Raw genomic sequence first — 21,043 nt, 5'->3', positions numbered from 1 at the left:
GCATATTCTGTGTTGCTCCCATGTCTCTTAATATTAATAGCATATGTTTGTGTTAACCAAAGGAATAATAAATTTCTAGGCTACTCACCATGCCTTTTTACTCTTATCTCCATTTAAAAAAAAAACAGCCAAGAAAGGAAATATGTAATATAAATTTTGATTGCAAGATTATCACTTATCCTGCCAAGTCCCTGTGCCCTTTTGATTTTTACGAGTGGGAAAATTGATTATCCTGAAGAGCATTAGTTACCTTCCTGAAGAAATGAAGAATCAGGCTTGTTGATTCATTGTTTGTGTTTCATATATTCTACCTTCTTTTCTTTGTGCTACTTTTTGATTCAACTATTTAGCATTAATCCTATAACCGGACGTGTGGAGGAAAAGCTTCCCAATCCAATGGAGGGGATGACAGATGAACAGAAGGAGGTTGAAGCAATGAAACTGGTGAACATGTTTGACAAACTCTCCAGGTACTAAAGGATAGACCTTATCCTGAAATGGATTGGTAGTCAGAGAACAGTCTGAAAGAGAGCAGTTGGCTAAAATCAAAACATCTAAGATACCAAACTTACAGTGGATTCAGATAAGTTATTTCAAATTATTTAATTTTCTTTGGGCTAATTTGCTACTCAGTTCGATGGTTCTTTTAACATTGAAAGAAATGTCTGCAGGCAACTGTGAGCCCAGGGGATGGTAGAGGAGATCAATTTGTTTTTCCCCATTCACCCTTATTTCTGTAATCTCTGCACTGAAGGGGACTGGGGTGGTGCCCTGCCATCAAACTTAAGCAAATTTATCCAGGACAGGTTGACTGTAATAGTTATCATATCATGGTTTTTTTAAAAAAACTTGTAAAATGTTTTGTCTTGCCAGAACATTGTGCTAAGAGTTATATGTGAAAAGTGGGAAGTTTTAACAGGTGAGAATAAAAAGTAATTGACAAAGACTGAAAATGGTATCCCAAGTAAATAGCTCAGGATTTTTCCTTAAGCTTCCTTAAGCTTAAATTTCAGGCCGATAATAAAGGTAGGAATTTAAAGGGTGAGGGAGGAAACCCTTAGCAACTCCAAAGCTCTAAAATGGCCTCAGTGAGAGGTTTCATACTATTTGTTTATCACACACACAGGTGCAAATCTGGGTCTCTGGATAGTTGGTGTAGACTGCAGTGGCAGACAGCAGCTGAAGCCGTTGATTTTCCTTCCCAAGCACTCTACAGTAGTTGATTTTTTTTAGGAGCAATGCAGGCAGGAGTCAAGAATTCAAAAGATAAATTGGTGAGCAGGAGAGGTAGTTTGATGCAATCTCCTCCCTGTTCCTGTGCATATTAGAGGGAGGTGAATGCAAGCCTGGACATTCCTTAGCCATTGAGGATGATCAGAAGGAATCGCAGAGGGATTTGCTGGCTAGCTCAGTGGTGAAGGATGTTAGGGCTATTACTTTCAGAATTACCAGTGGCAATTCTATCATTGGCCTGGCCTCGCTACTGAGCATTAAGCTCCCAAAATCACGTTCTTAGGCTGAGTTCACACATCATACTAAGTGGCTAACATGGTGTTCTGCACGGGGATATGACTTGATATACCAGTTTAATTATACTAATTATTTTGTTTGGGTTTCAAATTTCTGCCAAATCCTGTGAGCGTTAAAAATGCCTCTTGAGCCATATGTGGAAAACATAATCTTACTACTTCAGACATCTTAATAGCACTCTTAAAATAAACAGAGGGGCCACCTCAAGGATATTAAGAAATGTGCATTCTATATTATTTAATAGTATCTCCTGAAGAACATTCATGTATGAACTCTGTTGAAAAATTCAGAAAACAGCTTGTTAATAAGCTAGTCTTTTACCCATTGAGTTTGCTTTCTAAAATCCTTCAGAGAATTGAGACTCGGGAGACTTACTCAAGTTCTTTTGGTGGTTTAAAGGGATCTTAATAGGTTTGCCATATATAGGTTCTAAATTCAACATGACATTTCCAATAAAGGATTTAAATAACCTGGGCTGAAAAAGGCATCTGCTTGGGGCCAAGCTGAATTACAAATCACTTAGAGCTTTTCATATAAAACAAATAGTAATTACATTTCAAAAGTGTCGGTTTAGAATCTTTTAAAGTTTCACACCCTCTTCAAAAAAATGTCTATAAGCAAAACTAGTCCCAGTACATGCACTATGGATCAATCTCTGGAAATTTTAGGATTATTTTTATTAGGTATAATATTATTTCAATTTTATCAAAAGAGCTCAAGAGACCTTCACATAAGGTTTTCATGGCTTAATGAATGAACACTTTATTATGTTCAAAGATCAGAAAACATTTCATGGCAGTTTCTGTAAGGGTTTTCTCATAGGGAATCACTTTTTCTCATTATCACTGTTATTTCTCTCTCTCTCTCTCTCTCTCTCTCTCTTTTTTTTTTCCTTTGAAGACAACAGATCATCAGACCTATGGGCCTGGGTCCTGATGGCAGTTTAACCTCTCTCAATTTAACCTCCCTGGATGAAGCTGTTCATCAAATAGCTGAGGAGAGATTATCATCGGACTCTGATTTGGAATTAGACTGAGTCATCCTCTTCTATTTCTCACAAGCCTATGGACCTGCTACTCTATATATCAGGATTGATCTTCTGATACAAACACCTGGAAAAAGATTTTCTGTGACTTAGATTCCTCCACCCAGATCCATCTAATTTCTTTTTCTTCTGTATCCCTATAGCAATTCTTCTCTTGAAGAATTTTACAGCTTTATTCTCTGTCTTTTCCCCTCAGTGTTTCTAAGAGCCTCACCCTCTGATGCATTCCAAAGACTTTCCAGCAGATTGGCAAGGAGGCAAGAGAGGGCAGTTGCAAGTGGGTTAACAGCACAGGAAACGCTAAAAGTACATGCATGTAGCCAATTGTTTAGGAAGAAAAAGGTGTGTGAATTAGGGATATAGGTTAATCCCTATGCTGAGCACAACATTTAAAAACCATATGTCATGGTTGGCACACATGGGAACTGTAGGCAAATATGCATGTGTTTGTATAGTAGATATGTCTAGGAGTATATTATAAAAATGTGTGAACAAAGTAAGCCTGCATTTTTTATAAATATAGTGTGTGACAATCAAACGTAATTTCATACCATTCTTTTTAGAACACATGGATGGTTGGAAATCTGCAAAGAAGAGCCATTGTTGAAAGTATGAATGTGTGCATGTATTGTGTGTGTGTGTGTGTGTGTGTGTGTGTGTGGAGGTACAAGGAAATATGTTTAAATAAATATGGAAATATATGGGAAATGCAGAGATCTATTTTGTTCACAATGAAGTATATCTAGATGCAGTATTTGCGGTAGGACTCTGATCTTTTCACAGTCTGACACTGCATTTGTGTCCCTCTTCCTACATATTTAGTTATTTGAAGTAACATTGCTTTTTGTACTGTTGAGAGAAAAGACTGCTTTATTTTCATAAATTATCTGTTTTAGTTGCTGTATTTCCATAACATTTTGCATTCACAGATTACTTTCATCCTTTACTTGAGTTTAAACTTCCCTGTTTAGAAAGAAATTCCATTTCCCAGCTTCTTTTCTTTTTGCCAGAAAATTCAAAACTTAGCACAAATGTAAATTAAAAATTTCACTAGAATAAACAAATCCTTCCAATACCAAGATGTGTACTTCTGTCTATAATTATTTGGATAGCGGTTCTCTAAGTAACTAAAAACAGATGGGTATTTATAAAAGATGTAAGGTATAGCTAAAATCAATGTGGATGATTCCACTTACAGAAATATTACGGTCAAGACAATGTTAAGTTGATAAGGGAGGAACAAAACATAAATTCCAGTAAAATTATAATTTATATGCTCAATCTGTAGTGATTGCTTGTTTGGAAGATCCAACCTAGCTGACTGATCTTTTAGCCACTTCTAATTTGAATTATGGTAGTATCATACATTTTAAAAGGTTGGAAACTTTGAGCTGTTCACTCAATGTCCCTTAATCTTGACTATAATTATGGCTTTTCTATGTCCAATAGCTATTTACAGTTGAATCTCTGGTCAAATTGTATGCGTCAGTAACTACAGTACAGTTTTAGAAGCTGTTATGTTTGTTTATTTAATTTTATTCAATTTCTATAATTGCCCATCTCACATTCATGGCTCTGGGTGGCTTACAGTTAAAACATAAACAGTACCAAAAACTAAAAAACTAAAATGGCCATACTGTCATGGTCCAGGCTCAGGACTCAGATTCTGAATCTGAATAAGCTGCTCCAGCTGAATCTGTGGAATGTCAGCCTTAGGAAACACCAAGCCAAGAAACATGAGGCTGATAAAAAACAGGCACTGCCTGGACAGTTGGAGCAGTCAGATGAGGATGACGTAAGGCCCCCAAGCCCCCGCAAACGGCCAGTAGAGAGGAGAGCAGGGCAGAGGCATTCTATGAAGCTCCTTGCCAAGCAAGGGAGCCAATCTCTTGATTAATGATTGCTGGTTGCAGCCTGATTTAAGAGGCAGTTCTGACCCATGTGCCTGGCTTGAAACAACTCTCTGGTCTCTGGCTTTTGTGTGATGCTTGTGTGTGGTTTCTGCCTATGAAATTCTGACCTCTGGATTGGCTGAAGACCCTGACCTGGTTCTCTGAACCTTGGATTGATTTTGAACTATTCTGTGTGTTCCTGTTATAAAGAGAATCATTCAGGCAAGTGTCTGAGGCTCTTTTTTTTTTGGTTTGCATGTTTTGACTGTTTTGGTTTGCATGCTTTGACTGTTACTCTTGAGCTTTAGTGAATTGTGAATTACCATAGCAGCTATGTGTGAGTCAGTATTTGAAACCAGAAGCAGGATACATACAAACAATATAAACATTTTAAACAAAAACATGCAATATAATCACCAGGAGAGCAGAGCCATTCAAGAACAGAACAGTCATTTTAGGGGTTCCATACCACTCTCTGGTCCTCAGGCCAGATGGCAAAGCCAGGTCTTCAGGCCCTTCTGGAAGGCCATCAAGGTTGGGGCCAGCCTGACCTCAGGGGGAATGATGTTCCATAGGGCGGGTGCAGCAGCAGAAAAGGCCCTCCTCTTGGGTCCTGCCAGATGACATCCTCTAGTGGATGGAACCTGCAACAAGCCTCTTCCGCTGGACCTGGTTGGACAGGTAGACGTCACTGGGGAAAGGTGGTCCCTGAAATAACATGGCCCCATGCCATGTAGGGCTTTTTAGGTTATCACTAGCACACTGAATTTGACCTGGATGCAAACTGGTAACTAATGCAGCTTGCAGAGCAGAGGTGTAATGTGCACAGATCTAGGTGCGCACATGATTGCCCACGCTGCTGCATTTTGCACTAACTGAAGCTTCCGAATACTCTTCAAGGGCAGCCCCATATAGAGTGCATTACAGTAATCCATACAGGAGGTGAGCAGGGCATGACTGAGCATAGAGCCTCCTGACCCAGGAACAGGTGCAATTGGTACACAACTCTGCAAAGGCCCTCCTAGTCAAGTGCATTCCTATCCAGAACCAAATACGGTAAATTCCTAGATCCAGGTGGCCCCAAAACCCAAAGCTACTTAGTGCTGCAAGGGTTGAGCCAAAGTCTCTGAGCCACAGGAAATGTTCCAAAGTATTGACTGAAGGGTGGGGGGGGGGGTGTCCAAATTTCTGCACCTGCCATATTCTTTTTTTTTGTTTTGCATCTGTAAACAACAGTAAGTATGCATTCAAACTTGCAGAAAGATGGTGTTTTTAACTTTGCACCATTGGCTACGTCAGCTTCTGTTCATGTAGGAATTTACAGAAACATTCAATTTGACCATTTTGCATTCAACTATGTATAAAGCAGGTAAAATTATGAATCTAGTCCTGTCTCTTCCTGCTTTCCATAATGACTCAGTCAGATCTTCAAGAAAGCTACAATTAGAATGGTTGCATTTCAACCAAAATCTAATACTTTCTTTGAATCTGGTAGTTCTGTTACAACCATGACTACTCATTAAAGGTAATTGTTCTTCCATGTGTCCTTTTTAGATAGGCATTTAACTGAACAGTGATCTTTTCCCCTAACCAGGAAGGGCTTAGAAAAAAAACATACAATAGTTACTGATAAAGTATCTCATTTTATTGTTCTGAAATAAAATATGCTTGATAAACAGTTAATACTACATTAACATAGTAAAAAATAAATAATACACATTTCTGCTGTTTACTGGGCTGGTGATTCAGATGTCTCATTTTAATAACTTACACACTTTTTAATCCATTATTTGAATTATACATTTAGGTAAACCTGCTAATTTAAATATTCAAAAAGATATTCACTGTGACTTTAAAGAATAATTTTTAAAAATCCAACCTTTCCAAAACGTTCAGTCAAGGTTCTAACCTGGGGAACTGGCCAGAATTTCTGAATGGGAAGCTTGGGTGGTGGGGCTGAGGGTGGGATAAGTTTAATTTAAAAATTGAAATAAATTTAATTTAAAAATTTATTTTCCAGGTGACTGGAAACAACAGGTCATATCTGTTTGACATACTGGTGAAGGGATGAGATTAATACTGATGTGATTCATCATGTATATTTCCTTTGTAAGTTGATGGGGTGAAGGTTTAGAAACTTAAATACCCTGATGTCGTCTTCAGGAGAGAAACCCAGATGGCTGGAATTAGGCTACCTGCTGTTAATCAGAGCTGCTAGTTCTAGCGGTGGCATAGAAAAACAGCTGGCCGGGAACCTTACTGTTTCCTGCAGTGTGTTACTCAAAGATATGTAATGCTATCTAAACAGGTTTCTTTCAGTGAAATCCACTGATATGTTTTCATTTCCCTCCGTAGCTATGATGTTCCCTCAGAATCTGCTCTAAAGGACTCACCAATTCTTCAGGTAGTTTTTGTAAGGAAGAAGGTGAAGACCTATTGTGTGAGTGAAATTTCACTGGCATTTCATAAGGTTTCACCAGAGTTTTGGAAGACAATGTAAGGCAGGAAAGGGGAATTTGTGACCTTTCTCAGATATTGCTGGATTACAACTCAAAGCATCCCTTACCCTTGCCTTACCCTTGCCTAAGGCTGCCGAGAGTCGTAATTCATCAACAAACATCTGAAGGGCTCTTTTCTGTTATTCTAATGGCTATTATAAAATGAAACCAGAAATCCTAAAAAGCCAGGCCGTCTCTTTTAAAGGAATAAGAAGCAGGAAACTAGTGAACTGATGTTCAGTATGCTGAGGAAACCTCGCCAATGCATTACAGAAACTGAACTATAAGGAATCTTTTTTAAAAAACATAATTATTAAATGAAATCAAGGGCAGAGAATATAAGCTTAAATGTAAATTCTGGGAAATTAGTCAAAATAATGAACAATTGTTAAAATAGATTTTATTTTGCTTTAAATTCAACTGTAGTTACAAATATTACACATCCATCTAGCAGCTATAGCATATCTGTACGTGCTAGTCTCTTACCAGAAATGTAGATATATAAACATTTTATCTTTTCAAGTTATGTAATCTGCAAATTAATATACACATTATTTTAAGAACCCCTTCTTACAAGTTGATAAATAGAAGATGGGATTCAAACCAGATTTTTCACTCCTTTGATAAAAGCAGCAGTCCCTGTTTGACTTCTTCCAAGTGGTAGAAAATTGTGGATTCAGTATATTCTTGTTAAGGCTCTGACTAAAACACCACAGATCTGTGATGCTTTTTAAATGACTCAGAAGTTATCCAAGTGGAAAAAATAAAATGGGGGAAAATTAATACCTTCTAAAAGGGAGGTAGCAGTTACATTGAACATCTTTACAGCCTATCTTTATGTAAAAGTAAATTCAAATCTTATTTGATTTCCATCTCCCCAAGAGGCTTGAGAACATGTCCTTCTCTGATGCGTCAAAGATGTTCAAGGAGTTAAATTATTATCTCCAGATAGTTCTTACTGTCATCTACTAGGTGGTGGCAACAAAAAGACCATCTTTTCACCCAGATCTGTGAATTTATCACTAGAACCTTTGGCTGAGGCAAGCTTTACTTTTTCAGAAGTTAAATCTTTCCAAAAGTAGAGATTACACTTCTATTTCTCTTTTGTGTCCAGCTGAAAATACAGAGAATATAGATTGTTTATTACAACCTACACCAACTGTTGATGAGATACAAAAAAAAAAATTAAAATTGAGGAAGCAGAGACTGTATTTACAACTAAACAAAAACATTACTGCCAAATGGTAAAATAAACATACAAGGAAGAACCAATTTTAACAGCACTTATGCTGACCTGAACCTGACCAGAACGGACTGATATTTTGCATCATATCATTCTGGAGTGGCAGACAAAATACATTTAACATCTGTCTGCTTGGTCTTCCCTCAAAACAATGATGCTCAAGTTACATAATTGCCACAATATTTTTAATTCCACATGGATTTGAACCGCTCGTTTTCCTTGTAGAAACAAATATTTACAAATAAGTAAAGGAATTGGATTTACTTACAGAATTTGCTAAAATATGATCTTCATTATGTACCAAGCCTACCTTGTCTAATGGCAAAATATAAACTATGGCTTGACTCATACAGTGTGCCAAGCTATAACATGTTACTGTGTTGTATGAACGTAAACATTGTAGTTTGTAAACCAAGATGCTGCACAACCAGCCAACTGAAGTTTATTCAGTAAATCATGGCTTAGTATACTTGAACCAAGTCTGAGCTGATATACTATTTACTCCAACAGAATCTGAGAATCAAGATGCTTTTTCTGTAGTTGAATGAAATATTCCTGCATACACACACAGTGGTGTATATTCATTCATAAAGAGATGGAGATCAAAGCATGCTGCTTCGATAATGGCCTAACAAATAGTAAGATTTAAGTATTTAGTGTGATTTTTACTTTATTTCAAATTATTTTGTTTTTATTATTAAGCAGTCAACATTACAAAATATTTTTAGCCCTAAAGCTGAGAAAAACTTTCAGAATTTTATTGTAATGAGTGGTGGTATAGAATGCAAGATTGTAAATACTCATATTCTTGCACACATGGATATACAGGTAGTCCTCGGGTTATAACGACAATTGAGACCAGGATTGCTGTCACTAAGCAATGTGGTTGTAAAGCGCAACATCACGTGACCACATCACTTAGCAATGGCAATTCAGGCAGTCCCAGTTGCCATCATAACCCCAAGATGCATGGGTCGTTAAGCAGGAAGCAGTGGGAGTCCCAGGTAAGGAGTGTGGGAGTACTGCAGGGGAGTTGGGGAGGCCGTGGGACGCTCAGCACAGGCTGCACACAAGTTGGGGAGGGGGGTGCTGCAGTGTCACATGAGTGTAGGAAAGCCAAGGGAAGGAAGGTGCAGGTCCATGCGAGTGCAAGGAGGGTGAGGGAAGGAGGGTGGGGATCGGCACAAGCACAGGGAGGCCAAGAAATGAAAGGTGCAGTGCGATGTGCAGAATGTGGGGGGGACTTACCAGAGTGACTTGTGACCTTCCCTGCTGGGTTCCCCATTGACTTTACTTGTGGGAAGCCGGTAGGGAAGGTTGCAAATGGTGATTGTGTGATGGCGGGACGCTGCAATTGTCCTAAGCGTGAGCTGGTTGCCAAGCACCCGAATCGCAATCATGTGACTGCAGGGGTGCTGTGATGACCAGAAATTCAAGGAATGGTCATAAATACACATGTTCAGCACCATTACAATTTCAAACAGTCGCTGAACGAGTGGTTCGTAAGCAAGGAGTACCTGTACTATAATTGTAAATACAAGAGTTATGGCATCAGGATCATTTCCAAATCTCAAGTCTCACTCTGCAAAACTGTTACTGAAACAAATCATAAAATACTTTAAATAGTCACATAGGGCAGATTGCATAGCCATGCCCTTTGAGTTGTCTGAGATGGAAAGGAATAACATCCAGAGTTACTGGAATTGGGTGGCTATAACAAATTTAAATAAAATAAATAAATAATAAAAATGAATAAATAATAAAAATAATAAAAATATTGTTTTTATAAATAATAAAAATAAAATAAATAAGTCTACACAACTGTGATATATAGCCTGATGGATAAAATAACTCTGAAGGCTATGTTAAATAAGGTTTTATCGTTAACTTTATTGTTTTCATAACTCCAGCCAGCAAAATAAAAGAGTCTGAGAGACAAGGTTTTCAAATCAAAGTTTCATACCTTTTCTTTTTCTTTCTTCATTAGCTCCTGTAACTCCTCTTCCCAGCCCAACAGTTCCACCACTTTTTCCACTCCACTGATTACATCTCCCAGTTCAGCTACATCGTTGTGCTGTGGCTGGAACATAAATGGCCCCACCAGGTCTCGATTGATCAGTACACGGGGGACAGAACCACGGACAGCTCCTGCCAGACTAGCAAAGGGCTCCACCTAAAATAAAGCATCAGAAATGGTGGTGGTGGGAGGGGGAGTTGTATCTCTTGCAAAGTAAAGATTGTTGCCCTTTGGCCTTTAGCCTCAAATGCTAAACTGAAAGCTTACACCAAACTTCTGAATTTGCCCACTCCATATCTGCTAAGTAAGAAAAGCCACGTGCAAATCACAGGATACTACTGTAGAAAAATAGTACTGTCACAATATTTAAGAGATGATACAGTACTTTCATTTATACACTAGTTCTCCTAAGAATCCTCAAAATATATTTGAATGAACCCTTCCAGCAGGTAGACCTGCAGTATTATTCCTGTGTGAAAAGATAGCTAAAGATAGTGAGTTCTTAAGGCCCTGAACTTTCTTCCCATCTCTTTTGTTAATCCCTGAACTGCCACCCTCTCCTTCCATTTGAATTCTCATGGCTTACTCTCTGTTTTCCAGAGTCTCTGAACCACTTTGTCTTAAAAACCCAACTCTTATTCTCTTCCCATGTGCATGACAGCCCAGACCTCAAGGGAGGTTCCAATGATAAAAAGCAGGTCTGCCATAGGAAAGTCTGTCATATACAAGAAGAACCGGTGAGGGAGCTCTTCTCCAAAGAATATAATGTCAGGCTTGACCACTCCAGTGCAAACAGGGCATTTGGGAATTTTGTCAGTCATCACATCCCCCTGAAATGAAATCAGATAATAAGGATGTAAGTTCTTAGTCAGGCAGTACAAGCCACAAGACTGACATCACAACACAGGACAGGACAGTGTACACCAAACTATAATAAAAGCAAAAAGTAATCCTGTGAGCTTGCTGAAGCAAAAATCTAGGTATCAAGCTAAAATATGTGGATCCATCTGAAAGATGAGCCATGAGTTTGGCAGCTGCTGTGGTTTCTTAGCCTGGCCAATGGAAAGAGGCAGGAGCCCATGAATATGAGCAGCCAGGAAAAGCTGAGAATTGGAGGGGCAGTCAGAGGGTCACTGGTTGTTGTCTTTGTCCTCACCAGTGTCCACCTTGTGTTTCAGAGAAATCACTGTTCTGTGAGGAAAAATTATGATGGTGATCTAGGATTGTCTCCTGAGAGATGTAGGGCAAGGGAGATGCCTCCTGTGAAGTGAGGGTAAAGGTGAGGGGCACGCACCCCACCGGCCAGTGCCTAGTAGGACAAGGATTTCCGGGGAGGGAATGGTTCAACTGTGGGTCTACTGTGTTGCGTATAGAGGTAGGTAAGGAGGATATGTAGGGTTAACTGGAATTGATATGAACAACAAGCATGGGATTCCAGACAGTTGTTCCATAGAGAGCAAGTTTTGATAAGTTTGGAGTGATACTGCTCCAAGTAGAATATAAAGGTGGGGTGAAAGAGCTTTAGGAGTCTAATTTGATGTGGGGGCATATTTCTACAGTGATGGGCCATGAGAAGTACAGCAGTATGAATAGTTTAGTTGTTCTGGGGAAGGGGGACATACAATTGCGTGCAGGTCCCCACATCTGGTCTTCAGGCCTTAATCCTAGGGTCAGATCCCAAGACAGGCCTGAGTATGGGACGGAAAGAGCACTGATTATCTGGGTGAATGACCTTTTTCATGCCTGGGATGGAAAACTGTTACCCTCTTGGTGGCCTGGAATCAACAAAAGCAGGCTGATGGTACATTTCCAATAAATAATTTAAATATATATAATGCTTGTATTATTCCTGGAGTGCTGTATGTGTTGTGCTGTGGCTTACCCTGAAATCCTCCCCTGAATATGATCTTCGACAGACAGTACATGTAGCAGAAGCAAATGTGCCATGAGCTTCAACTAGTTTATCTGGAGGAATCCCAGCAACTAGAACACACAAGACAGAGAGTTCAGTTTGGTCCAACTCTTCACCAACTCAAAGTATTTAAAATGGATGATGCCCTCGCCCTCGCCACCACAAACATTGCTGCCATCTGACATTGCTCTCAATTTATCTTCTTAGAGCCAGTGGCAAGAGGCTCACCTCTCTCCAGCCCATCAATATTTTGTGTGTAGAGGCGCAGAAGGAGCCCTTTGTCAAACAGAAGTCGAAGAAAATAGTGGGCATAGTTTGGTCTGTAATTGCCAGGGTACAACTCCTTAGCTAACCTGAAGAAAGGCTTGGGATTCTGGAAAAAGTAGCTAAGCTCAAATATGGCTTCAGGGTATGGAATATTATACTGCTGAAGATTATTGTATAGTCCACTCCCAGGAGACCTGCAAAAAGAAGAGCAGAGTAAATTTAGAATGCGGATAGGCCAGAAAACCAAGCTTATGCAACAGATCCCTAGCTTATCATATGGTTCACTATTTATATGGGATACTTCCTTTTTAAAGTGGCTCACAGAAATAAAGGCAAGAACTGGATTAGGAACATTTTCCCCCAAGTCAGAAAAACAGATTTATTAAGATGATGTATCGCCAGAACAAAGTCTATCATATATTACAGGACTACCAACTGGCCAAGTGGAACTACCTAGGGTGGGAATACTTACAGCTCCAGAAGAGCTCACATATACTGTTTCTCTGTATATAAAATCCAAATCTAGACTTGATTAACACTGTAATTAATATCACTGATTTAATCAAAGGCAGTTACTCCCATACATTTGTCAAAACATGCAATGCCTGCCTAACTGCTTAGTCATTGTTCAACCCAGTGAGCTTATGAGGGGAATCCACAAATTGGCAATCCAAAGTCTTAGCAGAAGAAATGCCCAAGTACTGAAGTATCCTAACCCAAGAAATCAACTGGTTAGAGTTCTAAGGGAAGGCGCAAAAATGGTAAATGCATTTTATTTTGAGCTCAGAACAGTTACATCCAGAATGTTTCTTTGGAGTGTTTGAAGCTTGAACTATTTTGAGAGAAAAAAGAAAATCTGTCCCAAGAAGTTTCCACAAATAATAGAGTATCTGTTACACCCTCTATTAGATCTACCTCTCCCAGACATGGCTTACTCTGTGTGTATGTGGGTTTTAATGAGCATAGGACAGATTGGATGCGCCTTAAGGAAAAAGCTGTTGGTGGGGGAAGACTTAAAAGCAAGTCTCTGTTTCTGTGTTTTTTGTTTATATCTAGCAAGCAGCCACATTGTGGCTATCAGAACACATGCAGCACTTAACTGAAAGTGTTAATTTTCCCAAATAAGCTAGAAGACCTTATGAGGGTGGGGAGAGAGTGCTGGAAAGTTGAGTTTCCTTTTAAACTCAAAAGAGGTAGCCAATTTGAAAACCAAGAGCATAGGAGAATCTCTTTTTCTATTTCTTCCCACTCTACTCCACTCCACTCCACATTAAAATAGCAGAGGGGCAGACTCCAACAGTAACAGAAGCACCAAGAGTGAGTCCAATCCAGTGGCAGGTCCCTTGCAGCAATTCTTCCTCTCTGCATCACTAACTAACATTAGACAGATCCGGAATAGCTCCCTCAGAGTCCCATATGCTCCTTAAAGCCTGCTGCTTTGCTCCACAGCTACTCTCTGGATCACCTCACCCAATCCACCTCTCAGCGACAATGGCCAAAGATATTTAATTGGTTTCTACTGCTGTCCACAAGATACCAAGTGCAACAGGCAACATAGAAGTGACTGACCTACCTGGTAAGATGAATTCATATACAGGTAGTCCTCGTTTAACATCCACTTGTTCAGCAACCGTTCAAAGTTATGATGGGGCTGAACAAGGGGTACTTACAATGGGTCCTTGTAGTTGTAGCTGTCCCTAATCCCCATGGTCACATGATCACGATTTGGGTGCTCAGCAACCAACTTGTACTTACGATGTTGCAGCATTCCATGGTCACATCATTACCATTTGCAACCTTCACTGCTGGCTTTTGACAAGCAAAATCAATGGGAAAGCCAGCAGGAAGTCGCAAATGGCAATCACATGACCATGGGACATTGTGACCACATGGGATTCACCTAACGATGGCAACTGGGACTGCTGGAACTGACACTGTATGTCAGCATGGTCACATGACATTACACCTTATGATTGCGTCACTTAGTGACAAGAGTTCCTGGTCTCAATTACTGTTGGTAAGTGAGGACTACCTGTAAAATAAGAGGAATTTTAATTTGCAACTAATTTATACATCCAGAGCCAGTTTGACCTAATGGCTGAAGTGTTGGATTAGGAGTGGGGAAATATGAGTTTCAGTCTTGACTTAGTTATGAAAGCCAGCTGGATAACCTTGGGCTCCCTCTTCACCCTAGGAAGATGGCAATGACAAACTACTTCTGAAACTGCTGCTGAAATAACTGCATAACCAGGAGTCAAATCTGATTGAAGGCTAAATAAATAAATAAATCAGAATTGCGTTAATGTCTTAGAATATCAAGATCAAACAAGCAAAAAGGAAAGTAAATGTGATTCTTGGTCAATAATACTAACATGCCATCATTCTTGGATACTTCCAAAGACAAACATTTGAAGATATTTCATTTCGTTTGGCCCAAGCATGTCTCTCCTCTTTCGTGGAGAACTATTGCATTGCTAATTAAAAGAGGAAACAGGCTGGGAGACAGAAAAAAAATGACACTGACGCTTCCCTACGGTTCTAAAACGCACCCCTATTTGGACTACTGCTGTTTAATACACGATGAAAGCTGTGTGACAGTTACGGAAAACAGGTTTCACGGATGACCGTTTCTGTGTCTTGGTGAGGCAGATGCTGTATTTGGTTAAAGGTGCCAAAGCCATATGAGTAGTTCCAACGATACCTGAAATCTGGAATGCCACTTGGAGTGCTGAGTCCTGCTCCAGCCATCACTACTATCCTATGGCATTCTTTCTTCCGGATGAGTTCCATCACATCCCTTAGGCTGAGCTTCTTATTTCCACCATTATTTCCTCCTTGGCCAATTCCAAAAAACACTCTTGACAATGTGGACAGGGACAAGAACCTTACTTCCTGGACCCTGCAGGCAACATAGTCAGTAAGCATGCTCTAGAATATAAAGAAGCCCACTTATATTATAAGGGAAAAAATAAGAATCAATCTTCCAATCCAGGATGATTTATATAGGAATACCCATCCATGGCGTGTTATCTAATCTTATTTATTCAGAAAAGGATTCACATGAGCTCTTCCTGTTCCCTCAGTGCTGAGCTGAAGCAATCCCCACCCAGCCTTTAGCTGATAGAAAACTATACTAGCATACAACTTTCTGTTCCCATTGCCAGTTCCTGTTCTCCCTCTGTTTCAAATCACTGCAATCAGTTGACTTCCCTGATACACTTAAGAGATTTTATACAGATTGTTCTTGGACCTTGTCAGAATAAAGGGGAAAATAACCCCAATTCAGGCAAGGATGACTTAGGGCTTTCTCATTCATGGGCTGAGGACAAGATAAAAGCAACATCATGAGGATACAGCAGAAAAAAGAACTTGCTGTGGCATATTTGTGCCATAGTTAGTTCAAGTGGGGAAAGAGATTTTTTTAAATGATTAGATAATTCCATTTATAGTTAAGGCCAAAACAGAGAAACAATTGCATCATTTCTTTTATAGCATCTCATAAGTTTGCTAGCTCCTACTTTTTATGCAGAGAAGCACTTTTTACATGTTATGTAAAACATGGTATTCACCAATGCTTTTTTGCCTCTGGGAACACTGTGACAGACTTTCAAGAGCAGGGTATTAGCTATATTGCATCTGCAGGAGCTGATTTAAGTTTCACTGCTAACAACAAAGTTGGCCCTTGATATGCAGTATTAAAAAAAACATAGTTGAATGGAAGCCATATCTGAAATGCATTACTGTAACTTCCCTCCAATCTGCGCTAACATGATTTGAGATGCAACAAATGGCATTGGCTATATATGGCAGCCATTTCCTAAAAGTCTTACTTTACTGACGAGTCTGCCTCTGTCAGAGTGGCAATGTAGAAATGTCCCATACTATCTGTTTCATTGCCCAACTTATTCTGATGCTCATGCCAAATATTTAGAACCTGTTCTGAAAAGGAAGTGTTCTACCCTGGTTCCCATAAAATTAAATTCCTATGGAAAACACTGAAGACAGCTGCGAAGAATACTGTGGAGACTGACAGGTTCTGCTTGAGCTGTAGCCCAACATTGTAAACATTTCTTCCACAGTATCATCATTAAATGGAGATGATTTTGTCCTGGTAGCAAAAAAAAAAAAGAAAAGCCTTTTTATGTTATTTTAAATAAATTTAAACTTTGTTTACTAATTACTTTTTACTTTTTTAATTGCATACCTGATAACTGTACATTGTATTATAACCTATGGATTGTAACAGTAAATTAAATTATATTAAGCTGATTACATTTAAAAATATATATTGTTTTTACATGCTTTCTAATCTAATACCACATAGAAAAAGTGTCCTCTGGATCCTTTCCTTCTGCCAGCAACAGAACTATGATGAGAATGAGAACTTTGAACCTGAAAGGTAGCTGATTATAGGCTTTCTTCCATGCTACACAAACATTCAACAATCCTTTGAAGTTTAATGAGCCTTACTCTTAAATAAAACTTAACAGAATTTCAAATTAAATAATATTTATGAAAAAGAGTATCGAGGCCATACCTGATCCCAGACAAGCCTGTTGTGTTTTTTAAGGTACTTTCTGAAGTCTTCTGCGGCAAAAGTTTTCCATGAGGAAAGGAGAGGACAGATCTTAATGGAATTAAGGGAAGATTTTTGCAGGCTGTCAAACTGGAAGAGTTTTTAAAATGCTGATGCTGGGCATACATCCAGAAATCTGGAAAATTCCATCCTAAAAAATAATTTTAAAAAAGCTTATTGGGATAAATGTCCAAAGAGAGGAAATTTTTATAGAGCAATGAAAAATAATTTAGCACAGTAAAACAACATTTTATATGGTTAATACTTGCTGCATGAGAGTAGTTATCACTGCTTATCATATATTGCAACTACACAGGAAAAGAAACCAGCATTTGTTTATATTTTATGCAATACAAGTAAAAATACGTAAATTGAGCATGCTTCCTAGTGACTACATGAGGACCTCAATTCAGTTTTCTTGGAAATAATGCAGAAGTGGAGTATCCTTTTTCTGGGATACTCAATTGACCACCAGCCTTGGCATCTCCTATCCAAATTCTAAACAAACACAACCTTAACATCCCAGCCTAGACAAGACCGGGCAGGTGCTATCATCTATGGGGCCATGCAAAGCAAGGGAACAAAAAATAAAAAGCTGGTAGGAGTGCCTGCTGAATTCCATGGCATTTGGCTTGGTGCTGGAAAAATAACGTATTCTGCATACCCATTGTGTTCTGCAAAAGGCACAGAATTAAAACAGCACTAACACTGAATTCATTAAGGAAGAAGACACAACCTAGGGCTAGAATACAGCATTTATTAGGAAGAGTTTCTAGATTCAAGCCCTAGAATCTCTTCTTAAAAATTGCAGGCAGCAGGGCCAAGAAACACCGGCTTTATTATTATTTATTACTGGGTCGCTTAAGAGCCTGACTTATTACATAGCATTGTTTCCTATATTTAGCTTTTCCCCTTTAATAATTATATTACAGTCATAATATAATGTCACAAGTCTCTATAGCCTTCCCAAACCCTGGTATGCTTTTCCCGGATCAAGCAGAGCCACCTGAAGCAGACTTACCCGTTAATCTCTGAAATTTGGCAGCCTGAAGACCAGCTCTCCTTGCAGACATTCTGAAATGCCACCTCCGGTTCATTTCCCTTCAGTGGCCTAGTCCTAAATCAGAAAAACCAAGAGAAGGTTTTGGGTTTTTTAAAATTATTTTTATAGGGGCTGATAAAGGCCTGGCATTATTTTGTCTCTTCCTTTCCCCTTTAGCCAGCTGTTGTGATCTGAAGGCTAATCTAGAATATAGGGCAAAACAGCACCGCTCTGTTTGCTTTCAATTAGCTTGAGCCAGGAAGCACAACAGAACACTTTTTACCACAATGTTCCTAATAGAAGGACCAATGGCAGCCTATCTTATCAGTACCTGAGTATAATAACCCTGTAATTAATTCCACCACTACCCTCTTACTAAACCACTGAAACAATGGCAGTGGAAATGAAATACAGCAGTACTTATGCCACAAAACAGCTCCGGAGCCTGAAATGGTTATAGTAGCTTCCTTTCTTGCCAAGGAAGCCAAAGTCTTGCTGAATGTAAGCCTTCCCACAAGGCTCCTTTTTTCACTCCCCAAATCATCAGAAACATTTCCAAACCAAACCCCATTTTTTCTCACTGCAGTCGATCTTGAAATGCTAAGAAACCTAACGAGTCAATCTATGTTGCCTTTCGCTAACGGGGGGGGGGGGGGGATGTAAAAAATGGCATCCAACCAGTCCCATTTCCCCTTGCCACGTCCATATTGTTGCTACATGGCTTTGCCCATGAAATCACCAGGAATTCAGCCCAACCCAAAGGAGATTTCGCCTTTTCTCCCAAAACACATCTCTGGTTATCGTTTACTGCAATGCACTTTACATTGGAACTGCCTATGAAGACTACGAGAAAGCTAGAGTTGGTTCAAAATACAATAGTTCACCTGCTGGTAGGTGAGAGCTACCAGTGCCATACAACAGCAGTGCTGCAAGCATTAAATAATAGTAATATTAATAATAATTTATTAAATGTATGTGTCACCCCGTTCCCAGCGACTCTGGGCGGTTTACAATCGTTAAAACAAAGGAAACACAAAACACACAAAAACAGCATTGGCTTCCGTAGGCTGCCACATTCTATTTAAAGAGCTGATCTTAACCTATAAAGCTCTTTATGGCTTGGCATGTGAATATGTGAAGGACTGCCTGCTCACCCCACCTAGTATATTCAGTCTGGGGGCTGCTGAATCCCCCCACCATATGAGATCTGAGGAAGAGGAGTAAGAACATACTGCTTTTCAGCATGTGCTCCTATGTTTTGGAACATGTTTCCTCCTAAGATTTAACTGGTGCTCTCTCTGACAATTTTTCAGAGAGTCTTGAAGACCAAAGTCTTTCCTAGAACTTACAGTGGTTGAAGAGGAAATCGCCACGTCTACCAGGGGTGGGACTGATTTTATCCAATGTTTTATGTTCCCATTACTCTGTAAACTGCCTGGAGTTTTGGAAGTTAGTCGTGTAATATGCAACTTCATAAATATTTTACTGAAAAAATAAACTTTCTGAAGTTTCCATTTTTCTGCAGCTTGGATGGGGAGCCTCTGGCTAGTCCATCCAAAGGAGGCTGTACCATACAAAACACATCCCACCTCCTACTCCAACCCTTACTATTGCTTTGCTTCACCCACAGCTGGTGAAATGGAAGGGAAATGATGGGGCACAGGCAAACCAGAGCAATGCCAATTCTGCTGGTACTTCTGCAAAAACACTGGCAGGATCCCACAGCCCACCTCCCAGCTTCACGTAAAAGCAGGGAGTCATGGGCAATGCTAGCAGGAGCTGATCCCTCTCGCAAGACCACACCAAGTCTGGGTGCAGACAGAAGAGAAAAAAATGAGGCAAGGGCAAAACAGAAAAATAGCATGCAAAGACATAGCAAGGTCACTGAATGTCATCTGTATATATCCTGAGTCCAGCTACCGTCAGTTTGTCCACATACATATTGGACAAGGTCCTTTTCTCTGTGCAGGAGGACATGGTTAGTAATGATTCCTCACAACCCACCTGAACAAAGAGCTGAGGTAAGGGAGTGGTGTAATATTAGGGAGTTGATGTTATTTGGTCTGTGGGATCGGTAGACAGTCAGGACTGGTCTTTCACTGAATTCAGTTTCCACCTTCTGTATTCAAGGCCTTGAAGACCTCCTACAAAACCCAACTCTTTATATGGTTCCTTTCAAATGCTGATTCATTGCAGAACTCATTCTTCTTTGACATGTGTGAAATTAATCTTGATACTGAATTCTAAGATCTTATCCATGTCCCCAAATGTTAGATACATTCGCTGAGCTAAGCCTTAATGTGGTACAGCTTAGGTTCAGAATAATGAGAGAATCCAATAAAATTGTGACTTACTAAAAAATCATAGTTAAACAAATCATGTCTTAGCTGTTATCAACACTGCCTACTACACTACTGTTGCCTTTTGGACAGTTGTGTTAAGAACAGTTATCTGTTATTGATAATTTTCATTACAGCTGTCAGTGCTAATCAGCCTTTTAGGTGGTAGAAAATGTACAGTGTGAAAGCCCAGCTGCAGCAGGAGCTAAATGTAAAGTGAAACACTACGCAAATGTTTGCAGTGTCTGAAGGAATTAGCAACTGAAATCTCCTAACTGCCATTTGCTGAAATGTGATACATATAGTTTCTGTGTTATACAAATGTATGTTAATAATAGTATTTATTAATAACATCCTTAGCATAGCTTAAGTCAAAGAAAACTGGAATTGTTCTATATTGCTGCAGTTAAGAAATGGAAGTATAAGAGGCACTGCCAAGTTGAGAAAACATGTAAAATATTCTGTTAATGCTCAGGAGATATAAAATATTACTGGGCATTATTCCCCTCCTTTACATATAAAGGAGTATACTGTATTTACTCCCTTAGTGATTTTTCTATTTAACCTTTTCCTTTTCTATTTAATTTTGAACAAGGAAGAACAGAAATGGAAAACCAACTGAGTACACATAGTATAGCAAACACTAGAAAAAATGTAACTATCTCTAAATAAGAATTATAGT

The 21,043-nt window shown here is 39.3% G+C and overlaps 2 protein-coding genes across 5 annotated transcripts in view; one reads left to right on the top strand and one right to left on the bottom strand.

Moving 5' to 3' along the window:
* The window catches only part of RIC8A (RIC8 guanine nucleotide exchange factor A), a 32,572-nt gene extending 27,883 nt beyond the window's left edge, over positions 1 to 4,689 (top strand). For both annotated transcript variants that reach the window (XM_007426523.4, XM_025165613.2), the window contains 2 exons: positions 351 to 470; positions 2,431 to 4,689. In XM_007426523.4, the coding sequence (XP_007426585.1) occupies positions 351 to 470; positions 2,431 to 2,566 (256 nt within the window). In that variant the 3' untranslated portion in view covers positions 2,567 to 4,689. The remainder of the gene's footprint in view (positions 1 to 350; positions 471 to 2,430) is intronic.
* A 1,401-nt stretch (positions 4,690 to 6,090) lies between these two features.
* Positions 6,091 to 21,043, bottom strand: part of SIRT3 (sirtuin 3) — a 17,053-nt gene continuing 2,100 nt past the window's right edge. Inside the window, exons 2-9 of one of the 3 annotated variants that reach the window (XM_025165612.2) lie at positions 18,002 to 18,097; positions 16,942 to 17,131; positions 15,106 to 15,303; positions 12,366 to 12,598; positions 12,108 to 12,208; positions 10,894 to 11,055; positions 10,172 to 10,381; positions 6,091 to 8,079 (exon numbers count right to left, since the gene is read on the bottom strand). In XM_025165612.2, the coding sequence (XP_025021380.1) occupies positions 8,059 to 8,079; positions 10,172 to 10,381; positions 10,894 to 11,055; positions 12,108 to 12,208; positions 12,366 to 12,598; positions 15,106 to 15,303; positions 16,942 to 17,131; positions 18,002 to 18,077 (1,191 nt within the window). In that variant the 5' untranslated portion in view covers positions 18,078 to 18,097 and the 3' untranslated portion in view covers positions 6,091 to 8,058. Of the gene's footprint in view, positions 8,080 to 10,171; positions 10,382 to 10,811; positions 11,056 to 12,107; positions 12,209 to 12,365; positions 12,599 to 15,105; positions 15,304 to 16,941; positions 17,132 to 18,001; positions 18,293 to 21,043 lie in introns of those variants that run through there. The other 2 variants (XM_007426521.4, XM_007426522.3) reach the window with 2 other exon arrangements.

This window comes from Python bivittatus, unplaced genomic scaffold, assembly GCF_059951505.1.
Source record: "Python bivittatus isolate LINGU-HERP-01145 unplaced genomic scaffold, Pbiv_v1 ctg000480_np1212, whole genome shotgun sequence".
Lineage (NCBI taxonomy): Eukaryota > Metazoa > Chordata > Lepidosauria > Squamata > Pythonidae > Python > Python bivittatus.
The sequence above is the reverse complement of the archived record's forward strand: the minus strand, read 5'-3'. Positions and strand labels throughout refer to the sequence as shown.